General features: G+C 40.1%; 1 protein-coding gene across 7 annotated transcripts in view; it reads right to left on the reverse strand.

Annotated features, from left to right (window-relative positions):
- Positions 1–2,931: 2,931 nt before the first annotated feature.
- Positions 2,932–22,889, reverse strand: part of ZFAND6 (zinc finger AN1-type containing 6) — a 38,517-nt gene continuing 18,559 nt past the window's right edge. For all 7 annotated transcript variants that reach the window (XM_082321987.1, XM_082321983.1, XM_082321988.1 and 4 more), the window contains 5 exons: positions 15,319–15,488; positions 13,978–14,089; positions 11,684–11,784; positions 4,450–4,563; positions 2,932–3,872 (listed from right to left, as the gene is read on the reverse strand). In XM_082321987.1, the coding sequence (XP_082178113.1) occupies positions 3,724–3,872; positions 4,450–4,563; positions 11,684–11,784; positions 13,978–14,089; positions 15,319–15,469 (627 nt within the window). In that variant the 5' untranslated portion in view covers positions 15,470–15,488 and the 3' untranslated portion in view covers positions 2,932–3,723. The remainder of the gene's footprint in view (positions 3,873–4,449; positions 4,564–11,683; positions 11,785–13,977; positions 14,090–15,318; positions 15,489–22,889) is intronic.

Genomic DNA, 22,889 nt, shown 5'->3' on the forward strand with positions numbered 1-22,889 from the left:
GCTGCGGGTGGGGGATCCGAGCTCCAAGACCAGAGGTAACTCCGCTCATTCACCTTCTGAGGGGTTGCTCACGTGCCAGAGCGATGGTGGAACGACTCTGCCCGCGCTGAGCAGTTCTTCCACCAGGAGCTCAGCAACCCTTGGGAAGTTGCACAACTCCCACCTGAAACTGCGCTTTGTGTGCTTTTTAGTTTTGTAATGCTGCACCTGATGGAGTCCTTCCATTTTCTCCAGCAGCTCAAAACCAGGCACATGTGCAACCAACCACAAAGAGCAGGGAGCCTGGTCTTTTTGCTCCCAGCCCCAGGTTTCTCCCACCTGCAGGAGAAAATTCACCCATATTCAGGAAAAGTAGAAACCAATGAGGGAATATCCTTGAAATTAGAACTAAATAGCAAAGACCACCCCTTTTCAACAAAAATGGTTAGATACTTGTGACTGCCAAGCCAAAGAACTGGTTTCCTGCTCAACTTTTTTTTTTTTTCTGGCAGAGAAGACTCATTAAAAGAAATGCAGCAAGCTGTAGAGCCAAATATTCAGTGTAAGATGACACACCACCATTGACGACAGCCCATCTGACAGCTCTTCGCTCGTGGAGACGCAAGCTCACATGGTGCCGTTTGAAAGGGGTTCTTACTTAAATAACACAACACCTAGCACAAACTTCGGTAAGATTTCCTGTGAAATTCCTGTACCTAAGGCACAACTCCATCCCACTGATTGCTGGAAAGGTTTTTAACACAGTGAAGGTTTCATGCCAAGGTTTAAGACTTGGGTATATAACCTGCTTGATCCAAAAACAGAAGAAAAACATCTTGAAAGCATGTTTCAGACACACACTGTGCATCTTGAGAAGACAGATTTATTCAAGTGTTGCGTAGTGCTGCGAATGTGCTGGTGTTAATTAAAATGTTCATCTGCTAATCGCAAGCTGATGACACAAAATATAAAGCTTCACTAGTCATCCAGATTGAGAAGCAGATCAACCACCATAACACAGAACCACTGCCAAAGCAAACAAAGATGACACACCACTCTTAAGTGTCAAGGAAAGGTGGATTTCCAGTCTAAACGCAAGTTTATGTATCAAGACCATATGCTCTTTAAATATTCTTAACTCAGAGGAACACGCAGAAGTCAGGCCAAAGGAGGTTTATTAGACTGCTTTGAGAAGCAAACTGCCCGATGCTGATCTGCCTCGCTGTCGGCGCTGCCGCGGCACCACAAGGCAGGTTTGCTCTTGGCGCAGTCACGTCTCCTACCATATAATCGAGGGCCAGGAGAGTTGTTGCGGTGGTAAAGGGAGTATGTGAATTGCAAAGGCAGTCACTTTTCTTGTAGCTTTTCTTCTTTCAGTCTCTCAGATACCAGAAAATACAAACAGGGGTGGTTTTCCCTCCACTGTGGAATCTACAGTGTCTCCTCTCTGCTTGGGCCAGAAGTATTGCTGTCAGATGAAAGGCAGAGTGGAGGGGAGGGCATGTAGGGGGGAGAAAAAGTCACTTTTAGGAAAAGGAGGAGAGACCAGAAATAGGGAAGAGGAAGGAGTCAAACTGAGAAGAGAAGGATTAGAGAATAGGGAAGTAGCAGCAAAGAGGAAAGCGAACTGAGGAACACCCACGAAAGACGACGCTGCTGCTCCTCCACGCTCCATGCCGCGCAAGAGGAAGTTTAGCAAACGCTCTGAGGAAATACAGGATCTTTGACCCATGAAGAGGCAGACCATTACCGAAACTTGCCAGGAGTTATTTATTCCCTCTTTTACTATAAAAACCATGTGCTTCATAGACTGTGGTTAAGCCATTTTTGCAAGCACAAGATACTTCATTTATTATTGGGTCTTACAGATTACTTTCCATAGCTATCCGACAGAGAAAGCTCCTGCTGCTGCGCAGTGTTTATATGCTAAATGTAGTGCTTTATCTACTAATTGCCAGCCATCGCTTTTAAAGAGCATTCAGAATTTTAAAGGATGTAGCCAGCTTTGATTAAAAATTTAACATTTTAAATAAAGCCATGCAATCTCATTTATTTCACAAATGCTTGAAAGCAGCAGCAAGTCACCAAGTGAAATTTCAACTGCAGATCAGTACCATCTGGAGAGGAATTAGTTCTACTTTAGTGTACTGCTAAGTCTGGTGATAAGCAGCACTGGCTGAAGTTACCATGGTACTATACATAAACCACTCAACCTTTAAGTTATATGGATGACCAGGGTGGTTGAATGGTTGAGGCGCAGACTCTGATCTGACAAAACAGGCAGTCTTAATTAAAAGACAGTTACTGAGCACCCTCACAAGACAATAAAAGAACGATTCCTCCTACCCCCAAAGGGGGATCACTTACAAGGCTGTAGATCCGCTGAGGAGCATGTGGAGGGTGGTTACAGCAGTGTTCAACGTTGAAGCTTATGGATTTCAAACCTCAGAAGGACGGACGTCTCACTGGAGAAACTGTCCCAAGCCCCATTCTCTCACCTAACTTCAAGGAAGCCTGTGCAGTGCTGTCTGTCAGATACTGGATCACAAACCCCGCAGCTGTATTTCCTAGAACCAGAACCGCACGCGTGGATCCACAGCCTAGGCACAGGCCACAGCCGTTTTACCTGTAGGCCTGCCCCCAGCTTAAGTGCGTTGTCAGAAATGACCCCAACTCCTGCAGACGAGTGACACGGAAGAAGCACAGAGAACTCCCTGTGCAGAATGTATCGATGCACAAGGTAGAAAGCTTCTGGAAATTATAGTCTTCCTGACAGTTATAGGTGAAAAGGTAAAAAAAAAAAAAAAAAAAAAATCAGAAGTTAGCTGGCATTGGGGTACGGACAGTCTCTGTGGGTAAATACACTAAGTAAAGGAATGACCAATGGAAGGTCCCCATGAAAATAAAGCAAGAGAAATCCAAATTACAGATGCCAGTGACAGCCACAGGGGCTCCGATTTTTTTAATTTTATTTAATCAAAGTTAAGACGTGGATAAACATAAATACAGCACAGATACTTCAGATCATTCTTCATATTTGTGTACAGACTGATGGATGTAATCCCAATGAAACCTGCAGTCAATGAAGTGCATACAGCCTTCCCCCCACGCACACAAAAACAAAAACCAATTTGAAAAAAAAAACAAAACACGCAGACAATCTCAGCACACACTCTCATTACAAATGATTCATACATAAATAGGTAGAGGGTGCAAACAAGCTAATATGCGAACATGTATAACCTCTCGTTAATGGGAAAAAAAAAACAGAAGCAGCCATAATGATTAAAATACATTCAGTTACTGATAACTAGTTGTGCCATACAAGGCATTATCAAAAAAAGGAAATTGTGCTGCAGAGAAAAGCTATATACAACAAGAAAATAAACTGCAAAGTTAACGCATGCATGTTTTATCCTGGAAAAGCACAGCCCTCCAATATTTTCTCCACGTTTGTTATAAAAGCCCTCTGCACTCAACTAAAATTAAAATGATCTTAAAGGATAATACTTGTAAAGTTTACTTAAGTCTTCAGCCACAGAAAACTGCAATGAAAATAAATGTTCAGAGTCATTTTCAAAACAAAAAACAAAAACAAAAAAATCTATTCATCTGATGACATGCATGATTAAAAGGTCTAGGCAAGATACACTGCTCTACATTCCTGATGACTAAGGAAAAAAGCTCAAGTCAATTTAATCTGCAGATGGTCAGAGGATTTTGTATTCCAGCAGAAGCAGCAGTTCAGATCTTCTGGATCTTTTCCCCAACAACTACAGGATTCTCTTTTCTGATTTTCTCAGCAGCATCAGCTTTGTAATTGTAAGAGCAACTGTGTACATCTGAATAACGGTGCATACCACAGTAAACATTTCCACACCGACACTCAAACCCTGTGGACAGAAATATTAGCTTAGACATTTCAACATTCTTAATTATATTTGTTTGTTTTAAATCCTGAATGTGTTCACTCACTAGCAATAAATTTCAGTCACCAGTGTCAATCAGCCAAAGAGCCTCTGCTGCAGAAAGCATAAGAATCACAAATAATACATTTTTAAGCGATTACGGTAAGATTTGACTTGACCATTCCTTCCTACCACATGATACACTAGCACAAAACACATCCTAGAGACCTCCTGCTCTTTTTCTTTGTTTATGAATCTTCACCCCGCAGAACTCAAGTTTTCTTAGGCCCTCACTGAACCACTGCAAAGCTGTCCTCAGCTAAGCAGACTTCCAAAGGGAAGTATTTGGAATTATGAATTTCACTTAAAGACAGGAAGCTGAAAAACAAAATAATACATGAATGACTTAAATCTAGTAAGAGCCAAGCTGAAAGCACCTTTGGCCAAGTTTTCAAATCAATAAGATTGAGATGACCGTGCCCCATTTTCCCCTTAAGAGAAGGATCTTTCAAAGGTTCAAAGCCTAAACAAGTCTAAGAAAAGTGAAATCAGAATTTCTTACCAGTAAGTCCAACCTTCTTCCTGCACATGAAACAACGATTCTTTTTCTGTTTTGGTTTGTCAAGCGACTTGTCTTGTTCTTCAGGTGTAGGCTCTGCGTTCTCTGACACTGAAGCTAGTATTAAAAAAAGTTAATAAGAACAATGGAAACAAAGTCTGTCTCTCTCCCCTTCCTCTGTTTAAGTCATACGATAATCTAAAGCCCATGTTATAAATTTAGGTTCTGGGGTTAGCCATTTTGCTGCACCTTCCATTGGTGGTACTGGAACTCCCTCCTTCTAGACCTTCAATCTATTTTAATTAGAGAATTCACTGCATGCTCATACAAAGTTTACAGAACAAAAACACCATAAAGAAACAGAATAATTAAAAATTAGGTTTAAGAGTAAGATTCAGTGCTGTCAGATTTGGGAACAGAATCCAACACCAAGTGTTTCCTCACCAGTGTTACTTCTCCAGTTCCTAAAATCTGCTTGTAAGAAGTGCTGTATTGATTAGGATCAGTTGAGTAAAACACTCCCTTTCAAATACTGAAATCAACATCATTTCTGCTGAAGGCTGCAGTACTGAGGCCACACAAATTGCAGTGTTTCAGAACAATCTCTACCACCGTGACACTGCTGCTCTCACACACCTGGAAAAAAGCCTACACAGGGGCTAGTCACTGCCTGGGGCGAGACACCATTAGCTCAAGATACACAGACTTACAGGGAAGAAGCGCACTGCCCTGAAACCCAGAAGGAAGCAGGTACACACCTCATTTTCAAGACACTTTTGCTAAGACAGCTTTCAACCTACTGCAATGTTCTCTCACATCTGAAAGAGACAGGTTACAGGTTGTGTGGGAGAACATAAACAAGTAATGGTAGTATTTGCCTGACCCAGGTAAAAATAGAAATTGGCTGGTTTTCCTCAAGTATTTGCACATTCCTTACATTACAAACCAGAAATAGAAACCAAAAAACCCAACTTCATTTCAAGAAGGGCTAAGAGCCCATCTCTGCCTACCAGCCATTGCTAGATGACAGCAGGACAAGTCTCCAGTGGGTAAGGTACACAGAAGATGGGAGTATTTGCAGCAAAGAGGCAAAGAACAAAAGCAAGCTCCAGCTGAGAGGAGTGTCAATGGAAGCAGAGCTAGAACCAATGCTGTAAAGAAGGGAATACAACAGCAAGCCCAGCCATTTGTCAGGGAAAAAGCTGCAGGCATCTCTGTGCAGCTGGACTTTTGTAAGGTGGAGACCATCAGATGCAGTTCTGTGCTAGCTCTACGCCAGCCGACTGCTATTCCGCATGACAATTCCGGTGGGGTTTTTTCCTGTGCTGCTATTCTGATGATTTTTTTTTTTTTAAAGGAAAGGGCACTTTCCACTTTTGCTATGTATCAAAACATTGTAGTCTGTACCAAGCAACATCAATGGGTAGCAACATACCTGACCACTAGCAAAGACTTTGCCCAAGTGGACAGTGTATTCCAAAAGTTAATCTAGCAAAGATAAGACTGTTACACATCATTTATTAAATCCTTTAAAAATCACCATCTATGTTACAAGCAAAGCTTTTCATTGTTCTGAAATTTGTAAGAATTGATAGTTTGCAAAAAAAGTTCAATGGCTTTAAACGGCTGTTAAAGGGCACATTTCTGAGTGGACAGATAATAACCAAAGGTTTGCAAGGCAAGAGTCAAAAGCAGTAAGGATTAAAAGATGCAGTAAGTATCAGAAGTGGTAAGACTTACTCAAATGAACTCTTGCAGTGTTATACAGAACAGACATCGCAGTGTTTATTAATTCATTAAGAAAGCTTCATGCCATGAATTAGCATTTAGCAGCTAACATTCTCAAATTTGCATTTCCCATCGCAGCAAAATCCAGTTACCTCAATATAAGTTTTACTAAAAGCCTCTGTAACTATTAGCCAAATTTAGGAAAAACTGGCACTGTTCCCTGCATAACAAGGCTCTCTAATACATACATACTCACATTTTCTTTGTGCGTATGGCTCTCACGTTAAAAAAGTTTAAAAATATTTAAGGGCTGTTGCTCACTGTACAACTGAGTGGGAAGATTCTTCTACTGCTGCCACGAGTCACTTTCTATCTACTGTAGTAACCACAAGTTTTAGCTCTCAATTTGCTTTTGCACAGAAGCCAGAGATTTGACTCAAAATCCTCTAGGGTGATCATGAATATCCCAACCACTAAGCTACCTTTAGATCACAAAGTGCCAGTGTTTAGTGCTGTCTATAAGCTAGCTGCGATGAAGGCAATAGAAAAAAGCCAGGTAAAATGCAATACCAGGCGGCTCGGAGCTCAGAGGAAACATGCTGCAGCCACTCCCAGCCGCTGCACTTTGTCTGGATTCCAGGATGCTGCTGCCTGCTTTGCTTGAGCTGATTCCCTCCCTTCCCCCAGCCCCTGCTCTGCCTTTAGCTGGAGAACAGAAGCACTGGCTGCACCAGCACAAGCTGCCAACTAACCAAAAAGGAATAAAGCATGAACACACACTCGTTTTTCTGGAGCTGACAAGTTGGGCTAGCCGCTAGAAGTTCCCTGTTGTACAGAGCATGTTCTTAGGTGATCAGAACACGCAGAGTCTGGATTTCCTGCTAAAGGCAGACGCTTTTGCTACTACTTTGCTTGTGCCAACCCCGCTTGAACTTCAGTATACTCCGACTGACTGTGAAAACAGCACCCGTGAGATAAAGCACGCTCCAGTCCTTGCATCCCTGGCAGGCACAACACAGAACTATGTGCATTTGCTGCAAGACTCCTGACGCTTCATCTGTTCTCTCCTCTCTGCCTACTCTGGACGTTTTACATTTATCGCCCTGTGTTACCAGGCAGAGCTTCTCAAAGCAAAAGGTTCCTCATTCCCACAGGAAGATTATTAACACCTACCTTTACCTCTTCAGTGCATCTGACCAGACCTAGGAAGAAGAATACCCACTCCTCCAGAGGAATGAAATGTGAAGTTAATCCTAAGCAGAAGATCCCTACTTCCTAACATTTTAACACCAAGCTGAATAATCAGCCTGAAATACACTATTTCAGTGTTAGGAAGAGGCAAATTAAGTAACTTAATTAAAAGCACACTTACCTACAGAATCTAGTCTTAAATCTTTCTTGTGAATGTTTCCTCTCTCCCTGGAGCATTCATCCCATAAATCAGGATATCCTACATTATTTTCTACACTGGTATCATAATCATACTCTACCTCTGAGCCCTTGGTACTGTCAAAAAAATTTGAAGCATCCATCAACTCCTTTCCAGTTCTATCTATTGAGCTAGCCCTGATGAGGTCCACTGAAGTTGATGCCATTAGTTCAGCAGCATTCATCTTAGGTCCAGGTTATTTCCATGTAAAATTCTGTAGCAACTTCATTGTTTTAATATCAATTTTTAACTTAGTCAGCAATGACTGTATTTTTAAACTGTTTTACCTCACAAAAATCCTAGATGAGTGCAAAACCAGGTGACTTCATTGAAAACAACAGCCATGCACCCTTTAGCTAGTTAGTTAGCTAAATCTTAGTTAGCATTCTGAATTTTCAAAATACTAACCACACCATATTACACAACTGATTGCATTTTGCAATGCTAATATATGGACCTCTCCAATTTAGCAATGAGTTCAAAAATCAGAGCAGCTGTTTTGGTTCTCCAAAGTTTTCAGCCTCAAAGAGGCTAAAGGCTCGCCCGTTAATACATTTTATGCTTTGAGCCCTATATTCTTGAGTTATGTTATGTTCCGTAACACGTGTGGTGGAGTGCTCCTGCCTTCCCTAACAAGTTTCATTTAGCTTTAAAAACCTCCCTGAAATATAAAGCATGAATCCTAACCTGGATGGTTTTAAACCCTTTAATGCTAGAAAAGTGAAGTGCCTCTTCAGCCGCTTGCAGGCTTGCCAGGAGGCAGCCCATTAGTCTCCTGGCTAACAAATAAGGAACCCTGACTGGCTAATCCTAACAGGGCTGTCATGTTCACCAAAAGGTACAACAGTCCACGAGGCAATCTAAAATATGAGTTGGAGAGATGCTGAAAATAGAAGAAAGCTGCTACAAAAGCTGGATTGTACTGTAATGCGTTTCATTTTAGGTCATCGTTAATGATATGTTCATGATATTTAAGAACATTAAACTTAAAAAAAAAGTATCTATAACATATGTAGCCACTACCTAGTGCCTGGGCTTTTTGCAGTGTCCAGTATCTACAAGCATTATGACACAGTCACTAAATGTAAAATCTAGATTTATTAACATATTTTATTGTTTCCCTCTATTTCTTTTGTAATGCATAAATCCAATGAAGACAAACAAATCTGAATTGCTCTTTGGGATTTTTATCCCTTTGTAGTTTTAGCTTGTCTGCAAACAGCAAGGACTGTGTGCACACAGCTCAAGTCCCATCTAGCTGTCAGCTTTAAAAAATTACAATAGTAATCTAAGAAAGCCTAACTATTCACCCAATCTTTTATTCATCATTATTGTAGCCTAGTAAATTTTGTTAAACAGCAAGTTAAGGGGACCTCAACTACATATAACTACAATAGACTAACTTACTATGCAAGTAGCATAAAACAATTTGCTCCAGAACAGACATTCCAACAAAGCAAGATTTTTTCAGAATAAATACTGAACAAATCATCAAAGCAGATATACTGTCTTTTTTTTCTGCCCTACATTAACAGAACTGGCATTATAAGATCTTCAGTCTGGGACCAACTCCCACAGTTCTGTGACTTTGTTTTTTAAATGCTGCAAAGCCAGACAGTACTAAGTAACTTTGATTCACACATTTCTATTACATTCTTGTCAGCAGCCTAAAATTCAAATTCTGAATGATGTGGGGAAAAAAAACAAAACAAAAAAAACTTTAGGATGCACAATTGTGATAACTCAATGAAATCCATTTAGCATCCACTGTAAGCTGCTTTCTTTACAAACTTACACTTTCAAAGCAAAATACTTTAAAATTGGAAACACTGCGTTTCCTGTGATTTTCAGTTAAGGGGTAGCACAGAAGCAACTCTTCAGAAAATGAGGCTGACCCTGCCACAGTGAGTTATAAATAGGGATTGTAATTTAGAACTGCAATTACATGGTGGTGGTGTTCCTAGTTTAGAAATCACTATGGTACAAAGAAAAGGACACAGGACACAGCTGAGTACTCTAAACACCTGATATAGGTTGATCCTTGAAATACATACTGTAAAACGCAAATATGCCCCTGAAATCAAAGCTTCTAGTTGAGAAACTTCTCATAGGGAGAATTAGCTTTAGGAGGTTGAGAATTAGAAGGAGCATAAATTTATCCAAATGAGTAAGAAGAGACACATTCCTCTGAAAACTTGCTGGGAAAAGTCTTTTCACAGGCCCAAGTGACCTCACAGTGCAAGTATCAAAGATTATTTTAAAATAAAGCACTCCCCCCACCTCCCAGTGAAAAGAGAGTAGATGCTGCAAACCTAAGAGTTTCAACCTATAGCTAAGCCACACAAGTATGATACATATGTAAACAGAGAGACTAATTCAGGCACTGGATGGAAATCAAAGAATCATGAGACTAATAGCAACCGGAAAAAAAAAAGACAGGGCAGTAGGAAGATCAGCTTACAGAAGCTGCCTTCATATTCTCTGATATACGCCACGTCCGTACCAGCGTAAACCTGCAGTGCAATATTCACGTGCCTGACTGAGGCGTTCTACTTCTGAGGTTCCCAGAAGGGGATGTACCTGCACGGGAGCTGGGTTACAGCTGGCACGCAGCACACCCCAGGTTCCCCAGACTGCAGAAAAGGATGAAAGTAGAGCCATATGTGTATTACTCGGAGGTGTTATCAACTAGAAATCTAGCTTACAAACCTACCTCTGCTGTGCAAATATACAGAACTTAAGCATAAGCCTTTTCAGCACTTGCTCTTCTCTCGAGCTGAGTAAGGCCAGACATCATTGATGGGTATCAAGAGCACGCCTTATGTGCACTGTCAAAACTGAGGCAACAAGAGCGCTCAGCTCCAGCAAACAAACTAAATAGCAGGTATTAGAACATATGTCTAGAATCCATCTTTTTACGAGTAAACCTGTTTCTAATAATTGACATCTCAAAGGCTAGTACAAAATGGCATTAGCATTAAAACCTTTTCTCTGAGTTTTACAGCTACTGTTGGTGTGACCAAGGAGGTGGCTTTACTCAGCACAGTAGATGAATAATGACTCTTTTATTCCACCATACAAAAAGGGAGAGCTCAGGTTTAGAAAAGTATCTGAAAAGCAGAACTTTGATACCAGAGGTACAATGAAAGAACTTATATTTAGCATCTTTAAGTGGAATTACATGTTGTATCTGTGGAAAACCCAAACTCCTATGTTTAGACTCGTCTACAGAAACATAACTCTACCCACTGAAGCCTTAGCTGTGTCAGCAGAAGTAAAGGCAGAATACTTACTGACTTACCTTTAAATACCTTTTATAATGTCTACGGATTACAAGTCTGAGCAAATTTTGTATACTATCTGCCATTTTTGCATTTTCCTAAGAAATACTATTAAAAACTCTTAGTTTTAAGCTCTGCAAGCCTGCACATAAAAAGAAAAAAAAAATCAAAGAGAAAAAGAACTTTACATTGTACCAGCAATAAGGATTTTAAGCCAATATAGTTAAAATCACCTACTCAGCCATTTTCCTTTAAGCAACCAGAGTTTGTGGTTTGGTAATTTTATATTTGATAAAGTGAATTTCAGTGGGTGAAAATATTACACCATGACAGTTCACAGGTGAAAGGTTCTTTTCTAGTTGTTTCATGTTTATACAAGACACTAACACTGTTCTTATAATAGCTATGCCACAACACTCTCTATCACAAATATGCTCATAAACTTCTGTGATATTTGCTGCAAATGACTACTCTGAGAAGTAACAGATACTCAAAACTCTAACTTACATGCAATAGCTGTGGCATAAAGACAGAAGAGTAGATTGATTTACAATGTGCATTTCCAACCCCAATTAACATACTTGTTATGGCAGATACTGAAATCGCCAGTTAAACACAGAAGTTTTCAGTTTAAAACTTGCCTTTTAAGAAAAGAAAGTTTATCCTTATTTTGACTTCTGATTTCACAGAATATTTGGGTTTGAGAATAAGCCATCCCCTGAACAGGAGCATAGTGAGAACAGTCAAAAATTTTAAAAACGTTATTCATAAGTTCCATCTCTGAAAACTAGGCACCAACCTTGCAAATCTTCTGTCTCAGGTACTGTTTTGTCCACAGCCGTACTATCCGGTTGGGATGATGCTACAGATTCTGTTAAAAGTGACTGACTTGACACAGGGCTGGGGGGCAAAAAAAGAGTTATGATTTTTATGAGGCATGTCCATGTTCTACAGAGCATTCCTGAAAGAAATACATTAGAGTACATATTAATGAAAGAGCATGCCAAAACTTTTCACTCTGAAGTTGTTTCTGTAACCATTTAAAAATGCCACAGTGTCTAAGAATACTGGACTATCTGAATTGATGAAAAAAAGTTAAACATTTTTGCATTCGTATTGACTGCAATAAACCAGTTCCACTACAAAAAGGAAAAAAAAAAATAGTTTGGGGTAGTTTGGCATAACATCCTTCCACACAGAAGCAACAATGCAACATTCAATATGCAAGGATTTTTATAACATAAGTCAGCAAGATAATTGTAGAGGAGCTACTTTTGGTGTTCTAGTGATACAAACAAGAAAATTGCAGCATGTCAATGTTTCCAGTAATAAAGCATCTGCAGCTGTACACAGAACCCCTTAGATTTTCACAGTATAAAGTGGTGCTGGCCAAACTTCCCAACCCTGTCAGCCATACTGCTAAAATCACATAATGGCTGAAAACTCACAGATGAATACCCTGGACAGTTATGGGAGAGAGATTCGATATTAGCAGTCACTCGCAGCCAAACTGCTCATCCAGCAGCTCTACTATGGAACAAGACAGAGCTGAAGCCTCAAGCAAGAGGTAGCACTACCCCATTTGCCCAATTTGTTTCTCCTATTCCACTTAGGGATTCACTCTGAATTCAAAGAAATTGGATTATCCAGCAGTCCATGAACCAGCAAAGCCCTACCAGTAGTCCATGACACAACCAGGGCACTGGAGTCACAATTTTAATTGCCAAGAATTGCATGTAGGTCTTGAACTGCAGGTTTGGTTGCCTACAAGAGGGATTTGTCAATTTAGTACACATTTCCTCAGAGTATCATAACTTTGAGGTATTACCAGAGACTGAAGTTGAATCCCTGCTTTTATTTTGGAAAAAGAACAAGTGACACTGATTTTTTGACATGCAAGTCTAAAAGCAACCATCCAATCATTTCAATCATTTCTCCTGTAACTAGTAATCAAGCCAGTGATCAAAGGGATTTTTTTTTTTTTTTTAATCTTTCATGGTATTATAAAGGTTCTGTGAGAAAACAAACCCAAGGCACTGGTAATTGGTTCACCTCTGTGCATTGACCTGGATGATTTTTTTTTTTTTTTTTTATATACCAGAAGAGTCGTATCAGGGTAAGATATCTATTTTCTACCCCAATTAGAAATCTCAGAATGGAAAGACCAAATATAACATCAAGCATGGCACCCAGCTCTCAGTTCGTATGCAGGATCCAAGCATGAGATAACACCTCCTATAAAAAGCTAAGGAGCAGAAAACACAGTCTAAACAGAATCAGCCAACAATAACTGATGAAATCACCCTCTGCCTGTGTTTTACTACATTCTGATTTTTAAAGGAAAGTTGGAATGAATATTACTGCAAGTTAGCTTCCATAGTATAACACACTAACATTTTTCACTCAAAAAAGTTTCCAAAGCACTTAAGTCACTGTTGGTTGTGTCATTCTAAACTGAAATGCAGCCACTAAATATAAACAAATATTTAGCTTTTACAAATGGAGAGCACTTAGTAAGTCTGAGTGATTTACAAGAGGACATTATGTCTCCTTGAATAATCCAGTTGGAAATTACTTGTTTAATAAGAAATCAGTTCAGTAGCACAACTTGTACTAAGATTCAGATCTCTTTCCCCTGTTCTAGTATGCTCCACTTTTCTCAAAGTGACTAGGTTGTTAACACATTATCATACATTTATTTATGAGAGCTCTAGTAAACAGCTTTCTGCCATTTTACAAAATCCTCAAATTTATAAGATGGAAAGAGCTCTCCTTTTGTAAACGTACAACCAACTGCATGTTTTGGAGACAGAAGACTAGCCAGACAAATCTCCGTAGAACAGCATGAAGCTGGCAATGCTCCTATTTGAGGCTAAATTCTAAAGAGCAATTTGCATTTGAATGCAAGATGTAACTAACAGATCAGCTACTATTTAGTGTGAGATCCCATGCTTTAAAGTTAGCAGTTAAATCTTACACATTTTCCTAATCCAGGTCTTGGTATTTAATTATGCAGTATCAGTACACCTCATTTAATCATCCTGATACAGATTTTTACGTAAAGACACAGAACATCAGACAGAAACAGCATACCTTGGCTGCATAGATGGAGTCGATGTAGAATCTAAAGTTGACTGAGTTTCCTGGGTGCTGCCTTCTGTGCACTGAACCGGTAAGGACTCAGTTATACTACTGACAGAAGTTGCTGGAAGGAAAACACTAATGTAAAATGTGTTACACTACTTCCTGGGATTACAAAAGTTATACAATGCAATTATTCTTCGACCCCCATGACACCAGCCAGGAAAGTAATTGAATCTCAGCCTATATCATAATGAAACATAATTTTACAAAAAGTAATTATGTTTGGCCATATTTTGATCACGTTCCAGCCCCACGCCCCCAGAAGTTACACAGCACAAAATTCTGAAGCTGGAGCTTTAAAATAGTTACTATTTTCTGCTAATTAAAGCATCCACAAACAGTTTTCTCAGCATAAACTGCAGCATGCTGACATGATAAGCTTGTTTTTTGTTTAAAAAAAAAGCAAGATGGATCTGTGAGAAACAGTAGTGTAGCATCCTAATGCCAACTTGGGATCCATTTTGAAGTTGTAGAACCTAGATCCCCAGATTTCAATGGAAGCTACTGCTTCAATTTTAAAAGTCAAGTTTAATATTAAGTCAAGGAGGGAAGTCTTCAAGAGTGCACCATGAGAATCCTTGCTGTCAGTATTCAGCCAAGCTGGAAGAGACATTTTGGAAGCTCCAAGGAAGCACTCCCTAACCCTCCTTCCCCCAGCAGAACATGCTGAGGTTGAAAACATCACGGTGAACAGAGCAGAGAAAGGGTTCCTCTTTCTGAAGGCACTACCATTAATTTAAAGGGGGAAGACCCCTTTAGCTTTTTCTAGAGAGTGAATGTAGGAAGACAGCACTTATTTCAATGGGAAATCTGCTTTGTAGGGAAGACCATAGTACGTGGGGCACTGGGACAAAAAGAACAAAAAGTATATCTGAAGTTAGGAGAAACTATTCTTAAAATAGGTTAATGCCTTCAGCATCAGGCTGTAGAAATTAAATACCTGTATTTTAAATGCTTTTCACAAACATTCCCCAAGCTAAACATTCTACTGTCAGCAATTTCAGGAAAATATGTTGGTATAGTATTTTTTTCTGCATTTTGATATCTTCAAATTGGAAACACTCAGATTAACACAAAAGGTATCAGCAAGAGTCTACTTCTTAGCGGATTAATCACAGCATGATTATATTATGAGCATTTCATCCAAGCTCATTCCATAAGGTAAGATACTTGAATAAAATGGTTTGCACTAATGCTCCTACATATTTAGTATTTGGACATGATCAGGAAGTTGCTCTCTACTGTGTCATTTTGAGTTGTTCACACAGATTTATGTTAGCGTTAACTTACCAGGAGGGCTAATTCTACCATTACTGTTCTGCCTTTGAAGATGTTCTTTGTAGCACACCGAACACATGCCATTTGTACGAGGATTCCCATAAAATCCGCAACCAGTGGAACAAAGCATAGGCACTTGGCTACGGTTAGTTTCTTGAGCCATTTTCCCTTCTTCTATAAACCTGAAATTGATACATACAACCCAGTATTTAGAGGCCTGAGAAAACGCTTCTTTTACAGTTGACATTTGAAAATTTGGAGTTTCCTATAGCTCAGCAAAAAGATCTTCTAGAAAAGATGCCTTGCGGGTAACTCAATGCCCTCTCCTAAAAAGTCTATGAATTCTGCCCAATAATACAAATACAGTCATATGTATGCTTTGCATGACCCATACATACAGACCCTTCCAGCCCCACCATTTTATTGTCAATATATAGCCCACAACAAAGTCATTTTAGAAAATATTGGAAGTATTACTGTTGCTAGCAGTAAGGTAAGGGGAAGTAGGGGAGCGGGACACCTATGCTGAACTCTTCTTGAAATCTGAACACCTGATACTGTGAATGAGAACTATAAAATGAAAGAGAAGCATGGTAACACACACTTACTTACTGCATAATAATTATAATTAACAATAGTCACACGAATTCACAAGTTACTGTTTAGTCACCGCATCATTAGTGATGGACAACACAACTACTTACCACAAAACCCGTATTATGATTTTTCACATGCAAAAAGAAAATCACCCCTTCAGTCAAAAATATTAGACTAGGTACACACACCTCCTATATATCAATTCTGTGTGAAAATATACTAAAAATGGGAAATGAGAGATAAATAGCAAGGCAACCCATATAACATCCTTAGATTTAGTTTTCATAAGCACTGTGCAATTTGTATTTTTTGTCCCTGGCTTGTAAAGATCTGTAAACCTCCTTAATACAAGAAAATTACAACAAATGACCATTTTCAACAGTGTTCTGAGCCTCCTAACTATTCTTAAGTGGTCTAACTTATAAATCAGTTATTGACATCTGTCACTTAGTGAGATAAAATTGATTTTCCATTTATTGCCCCCTCCAACATTTTCTTGCCCTTTTTTGTATGAAAGAAAAAAAAATTAAGAAATTAAGTATCTCAAGGTATCAATTATTTCATTCAAGATCAACTTAGGTCTACCATTTTATACTTCCTGATTAAAAATTAGGCTGAGGCATGGATAATTTTAATTCTTGCAAGTCAAACCAAAGATAAGCAATATTACTAAAAAAAAAAAAAAATCAAATCTTTCAAGTAACATCAGTATATATTTCAAAAGCAAAGAAAAGAAAATGCAGAGGGGAAGGGGTTTTAAGACATTTGAATACTTCACCAATTGCCAAGTTATAAAACTAGATTAAACCACAGTAAGAAGTACACCAGGGTAAAGAGATTTCCTTTTACATAAGATGTATTTGAAGCCAAATGCAAGTTTCCAACATTATTTTGTTTTTAGACAGATATCTTCTTCGTCTCCTCTCACACCTGCATCCATTGCATTTTATTTCCCCAAAGCATATGAAATTGATACCTCAAAAGCAAACCTCTGGGTTGCAAAGCTAACAGCAACACCAAAACAACAGTCAAGTCTTCTGTTCACAGCAATACTGTATTCTACTCTAAGGATGAGAAAGTATTCAAGATATAAGACAAGGAAGATGTACAGGCAGGAAGACAAAAAAAATCTCTGATAGTATCTTATTCAGCTTCAACCTGCAATTAAGCTTATTTCAGCTGTTTGACTGCACTCCCCCACCCCAATATAGAAGCATTTGCTTTCCACATACAAAGCCCCCATTGACCTCAAACGACAGCTAAATTTGATTTTGCTGAAGTACTGTACTTGTAGCTGAAAGAGCACTTTCATTCCTGCCTTTCTCCAGACAGCCCCTTAGAATGAAACTGCAAATAGCGCATGTGGGAATTCAATTCTTATGCTAGGCCCGACATTCAGCGAAGCCATTTCAGGAGAGTGTACATGAACACCAGTTTTCTGTGCTTTGGTAACTCAAACCAATTTAAAGATGAAAGCTTACGCAAGTCACTCTTGGCATAGAATGTTTAATATTGAAGGACTAATTAAAAAAGAACACTTTGGACAGAATATTTCAAGGGCTAATAGGGATTCAATGTCACAATACAAGTATTAATCCTTTCAATTTTAGACAGCAGCACATTAAAAGAACCCTACCACACTAACTTTCAAAATTTACCATGATTGCCTTTCTGTTCAATCGTTCGCTTCAAGCAGCACACAGGAACTCAGTAACAGGACCAGTTACTGCAAATTTTCTTATTCCCCAACACAATCATTGCTGAAGGCACCAGGTACTAATGCAATCACAACGTAACAATTTCTAACATGGACGTAAAAAAAAAAGTCAGCTCCAATTCAATAAACAAATTGTGAAAGGTGCACAAAGATGCCCAGAAGAAAAACAGGAAAAGCTGGACAGAGTTCCAGCTAAGCCTGTTCCCAAGTTCATTAACCAGTGGATCCTGCCACCAGCCAAAGCACAAGCCACTGGCATGAGGCTCCAGAACACTTCAATCTCCAAGGGGAAGTGCCAGGGATTCTTCTGAAGAGTTTTAATAAAAGCCACAGGAAGCGGAAGATCCTTCATTGGTTGCTAATATTTGGGGAATAAAATGGATAAGAGATAGGATCAAACTGATGCAATGTTATGAAGTCAAATGAGAAAGAAGTCGAACCAATACAGTAGCTTGTTGCATTCAGAAGGGGGCAACCGCATACAATCCCCCACACCAGCTCCAGTGCTCAGCTGGACTCTCACCAACCCAATTAGTTCCCTGAGCCATCAAAAAACCCCACCAGGATAAAAAGGGGCCATCATCACCACAGAAAGTTTTCTGACAGTTCAGTGAGCTCAATCAGTTCACACACACACACACAAAAAAAAAAAGACACAATCACCAAACAAAAAGAAAAAAGCACCACACGCAGAGGAAAGACTCTGGAACTGGTGCGAGGGACCACACGGGACCAGGAAGGACAACACACGTTTTAGCAGCCTGTAAACTGCTGAGATGGTTGAACTGATCTATCTGGACCCTAAAGCCACAGCATGACAAACCAGTAAAATAAGCTCTTGCTTCCCAGCTTCCACTCCCTCTCCCATGCTGTTCCCTGCCTTTCAGTGCTCACATGCCCTGAAATGAAGCAAGGAAGTGATCGAACTCAGAAAACCAACCACTCCATCTTTTGCCAGTTAGTTTGAACACAGACTGGTTTCCGAGCTCGTTTGTCACATGTGCTGTTTGGGCATGAGAGAGGGTCTCACTGAAGACACGTGTGGAACCACTTGTTTCAGCAGCAGAGCAGGCTTAAAGCATTAGGAGAACCACTAGCGAAAAACAGGCATTGAAAATATAAGGTAATAGAGATCCAAAAGCTGGCGGTTCCTGCCACTGCACTTCAGACATGCCTCTCCGGTACGCATCCAGTACGGTGGGAGGACAAAGGCCAAGATGACACAGCACCGTGCCTCAGGGACTTCTCCTCCTCACCGCTCGGGCAGCAGTCACACAGCCGCAAGCAGAGCAGCCGGACTCTGTCCCCATCTCAGCAAACATGAACAGCAAGCGATCATTGAACAGATGTTTTGGGGGGAGGGAAGACCTCCCTTCACCCCAGCTCTTGGCTCAGCTTCAGATTATTTTTGTTTCAAAACTGTCTGTAATTCCTCACGCAGGAAGATCCATAGTATTGCTGAGCCCAGCCATCACATAAGGCAGTAATGGTGGGCTGTCACTGAAATTGCAGCCTTGGAAGCGCTGTGAAAGGGGTGAGCCTGATCCCGCAGCCCCGGTCCCTGCTGCGCACCCCCGCCCCTTCCCCAAGCCAGATCAGTTCATCCATCTGATGGAAAAAACAGGAATATTTATTCTGGTGGACTGGAGAGCTTGCTGATCTGACAGAAGATCAGCTCTAGAAAGCTGACATACAGTGCAAAGGAAGTGACAAGGCTAAAAACAGGACGACCCTTTTAGGGGCAGCTAGCCCTTGCTGAGCATCAAGCCTATTGTAAAATATATGCCAAGTGCATCCCTATCCATAGTTTCAAAACTGGTCTCCTAGCTTGGCTTCAGTACAAAACCTTGAAGCAACTTCATAGCTGAAGTGACAGCAAGGTCTTAGGATCAACATGAGTACATGTATGTCCCACTCGGTTTGAGGTGTCACAAAACAAATGTGGAGCTTGTAAAGCTGCTGGAAATACCTCTGGGCTCTGCCTGTTCCCCCCAAGCTGTGCTTGCACAACGTTCATAGGGTCATCCTATTATGCTGAATGCAGATTTGATTCATCTTAAAAGAAAAAAAACAACCAAACTCTTTACAATATTTTAAGCATGTTCCCTGCTTTGCTTTACAGTATAGTTGTATAACCAGTTGCACGAGCACTAATGAGAAGGAAGCACGCTACAGGGAGGGGCAAGAGCCTTAAACAACCCCCCCTCAAGGCAACCCCAGAACATCCACTTTGTTGAATATTATGGAATAAATGGCCTCTTTTTATATCAGCTAAAAATTGCTAAGCTTAAACCAAAATTACCTCCTACAATTTTCTTCTCAAAAATATTTATTGCCACTAGAAGCATGGTAGCACACAGCTCTGCAGGCTAAGTTCTTCTTTTCCTACAAATTTGGTGTCTAAGTCTACCCATTCCTGTTACTCCTGTCATACACAGCTTCATGCACCTGTAAGCCCTGCCTACTGCTGCTGCTACAGGTCCTACCATTCCCCCCTCATCAACGCACATCCTCAGAGAGTAGATTATTCTCTGTACCAAGTAAAAACCACAATAAATCATATAAAGGACATTCATGATTATAAAATACATAGAGCTGAAGCTGTAGAAACACTAAAGCAGGGTGGTTTGGACATGAGGTTCTCTGGGAAAAGAGCTGCCTCTTCCAATACTCTGCAAAGCAAGTAACAAAATACTTGTGTACTTCCCGCAGAGCAGGCACCACGATACTGGTCTTTTTTGTCCCCGCCTTCTTCTTTTCCTTGTAATTAAAATGTTTATGTGCGACTAGTTTCAAATAACTGATACCCTAGCTTTATAGGCTTCAAATGTTAATCAGTAAGATCAGAGAGAGCAGCATTTAGCAGGATTAAACACACAAGGTTTAGGAATAATCTGTTTTTCCCTTCCCTCTCAACAAGAAAAAAAAAATCCCACACAGAAGCCAGCCTTCTCTTCATCTGTCTTCTGCAAAGAAAAACGTCTCTTCAATTCTAGTTGTCCTCTTAATTCAAGTTGTGGCAGGTAAAACAAGCAGATCCTCATATCTGCTACCCCAGCTGAAGTACAGTCTTGTGTTCTGCAAACACTCCTAAAATTCCCGACTGGTATGGGAAGGATCCCTCCCAAATGCTAACGCAGAAGCAGGAGAGACCACCCAAACAGCATTCTCCTTCAGCTGCAGCACCAAACCAGATGCAGTTTGAACCATACTGATGCCAGCTTTGAAAATGCTTCTCAAAGAGAAAAAAAAGCATTTAGTGTAAGCTACTCTCTTCACTGTCAAAGATCAACGCACTGACAGATTTCAGCTGACACTCACCTCAAAGGATGAACCCAATTTTTAACTAGTGATTAAAATATTCCCTCCTCTATCATAATCACCTTTATAATGAAGCAGTTCAGCACTGATTTAAGTAGCACCAGTACTAATGGTCATTTTTCCTTTGTGCTAATGAAGCAAGGAAGAAACTGCAAAAGTGGCAATTGGTGCTGCTTAAACATATAAAGCTCCATCCCAGGCACACATAAAGGCAAGGTACGAAGTTGTGTAGACAAAAATGCATTTCATTTTAGAGCATGTACTGGTACAGACATCTGATACCACCTGTATCACCATATGAAAAGGCATGTTGGTACAAAAAACGATAAATAGGAAATGCATTCCTCTACAGGCTTATCAAAACAAATGTCAAAAAGGCCGAAGAGCAGAGCTCTGTTGAATCTTGCTGCAGAAGTTACCAAAGCACTGGCTGTGTTCGAGGATACTGCTTCATAGCGGAATTTGCAGAGAGACAGCTGCTCAGGTGTCCTGCTGGAAGCAGGACACTACTCAGGGTATAAAGCAGTACACTCACAAATTAATAGCAAGTTACAGAACAGTCCTGTTTTCTTTTTAGTCTGTTGCTCTCTCCCAAAAGGCCCCAATTTACATTCACTGAGCAGTCATTTGTAGCTGCTTTAAGGCATTACCATGTCCCAGCAACTTGCTATGGAGCCAAGAAGAACTGGCAGATTTGAATAGGGGCCTCAGTCATTACAGCTCAGCCCAGCTTGCTGGTTGCAGTCAGACATGTCATTTCATCTACAGCTCACCCTGGCTAAAACACTGCAGCTGGTTCAGATTTGCCAGCATAGCTACATGTGTAGTTACACTCTGACCCAGTTTCATCAGAATGCTTTTGAGTTAAAAAAAGTGAATATGGTTAAGGACCAACTATGCAAGCAGATCTGTAAGGGCAGTGACCTCTTTGTTCCTGTAGCAGCAGAACACACAGCTGCTGCATTTTTCAAAACACAGGAGTTATCCAACTTCCTCAGCACCAAGAGAATCCATGCATTTTAAAGCTTTCAATTCATTCCAGTAGGCCTCCAGTTTTCCTCCTGCTCACAACTAAATACAGTTTTAAGTTGCAGTTTGAACCACTGAAGTAGAATTTATATAATGACTTCATAACAAAAACAAAATATTCAAACTAGTGACCAAAGACTTACATAATATGTTCTCTCAACTCACTTGACAAGTCATCCAATATCTGCTTATGTTCCAGCCTATTCCTGTTGAACAGCTTTTTTATTTTTGTTTCATGCATAGACTTATTTTAGGCTAAAATCAAGCACTTATATTAGACACTCCTAGCAGAAACTTTACAAAAGGTGGACAGAGTTACAGAAGTCTTTTCTTCACTTCTAATTCTAAGTAGTCAGCAAGTTTAAATCCTTCAGCACAAGAATTAAAATATAAATAAAATTTGGACCCTCAAGAAAGCTACATTCCCTGTACAGTGTAAATCCCATATTTAACATGGCAGAAAGACTGCAAAAGAATCACGCTGGTGGAAAACAAAGAGCCACGCACGAGAGAAAGTGCAATCTCGGAAGAGGCAGATGGACAGAAAAGGGAGAGTTGAGGTCTTAGGAAGGGAAGGAACATTAGCAACTTTCATAACTGATCTGAGCCAGAGTATCATACTACCAATGTTACATCATTATACAACCCAGGAACACTTGGTATAGACAAAGCCTCTAGTGTTAAAGCGCGTATATTGCTAACTACAGCTGTCTGCTCTTGTACTCAAGGTTACACGAGGAACAAGAGAACATGTCACTACAGCCTCCTCACTCTTACTAGGCAAGAACAAGGACACACAGATTCTACACTGCTATCAAGAAGATCACTGATAATAAGGATTCAGCTTTCTATGCTTATCTGCATGCACTATTAATAGATGTTACTCTGAAACTGTAATTACTACTTGTGGCCACGATCA

This window comes from Platalea leucorodia (genome assembly GCF_965183815.1).
Source record: "Platalea leucorodia genome assembly, chromosome: 9".
Classification (NCBI taxonomy): Eukaryota; Metazoa; Chordata; class Aves; order Pelecaniformes; family Threskiornithidae; genus Platalea; species Platalea leucorodia.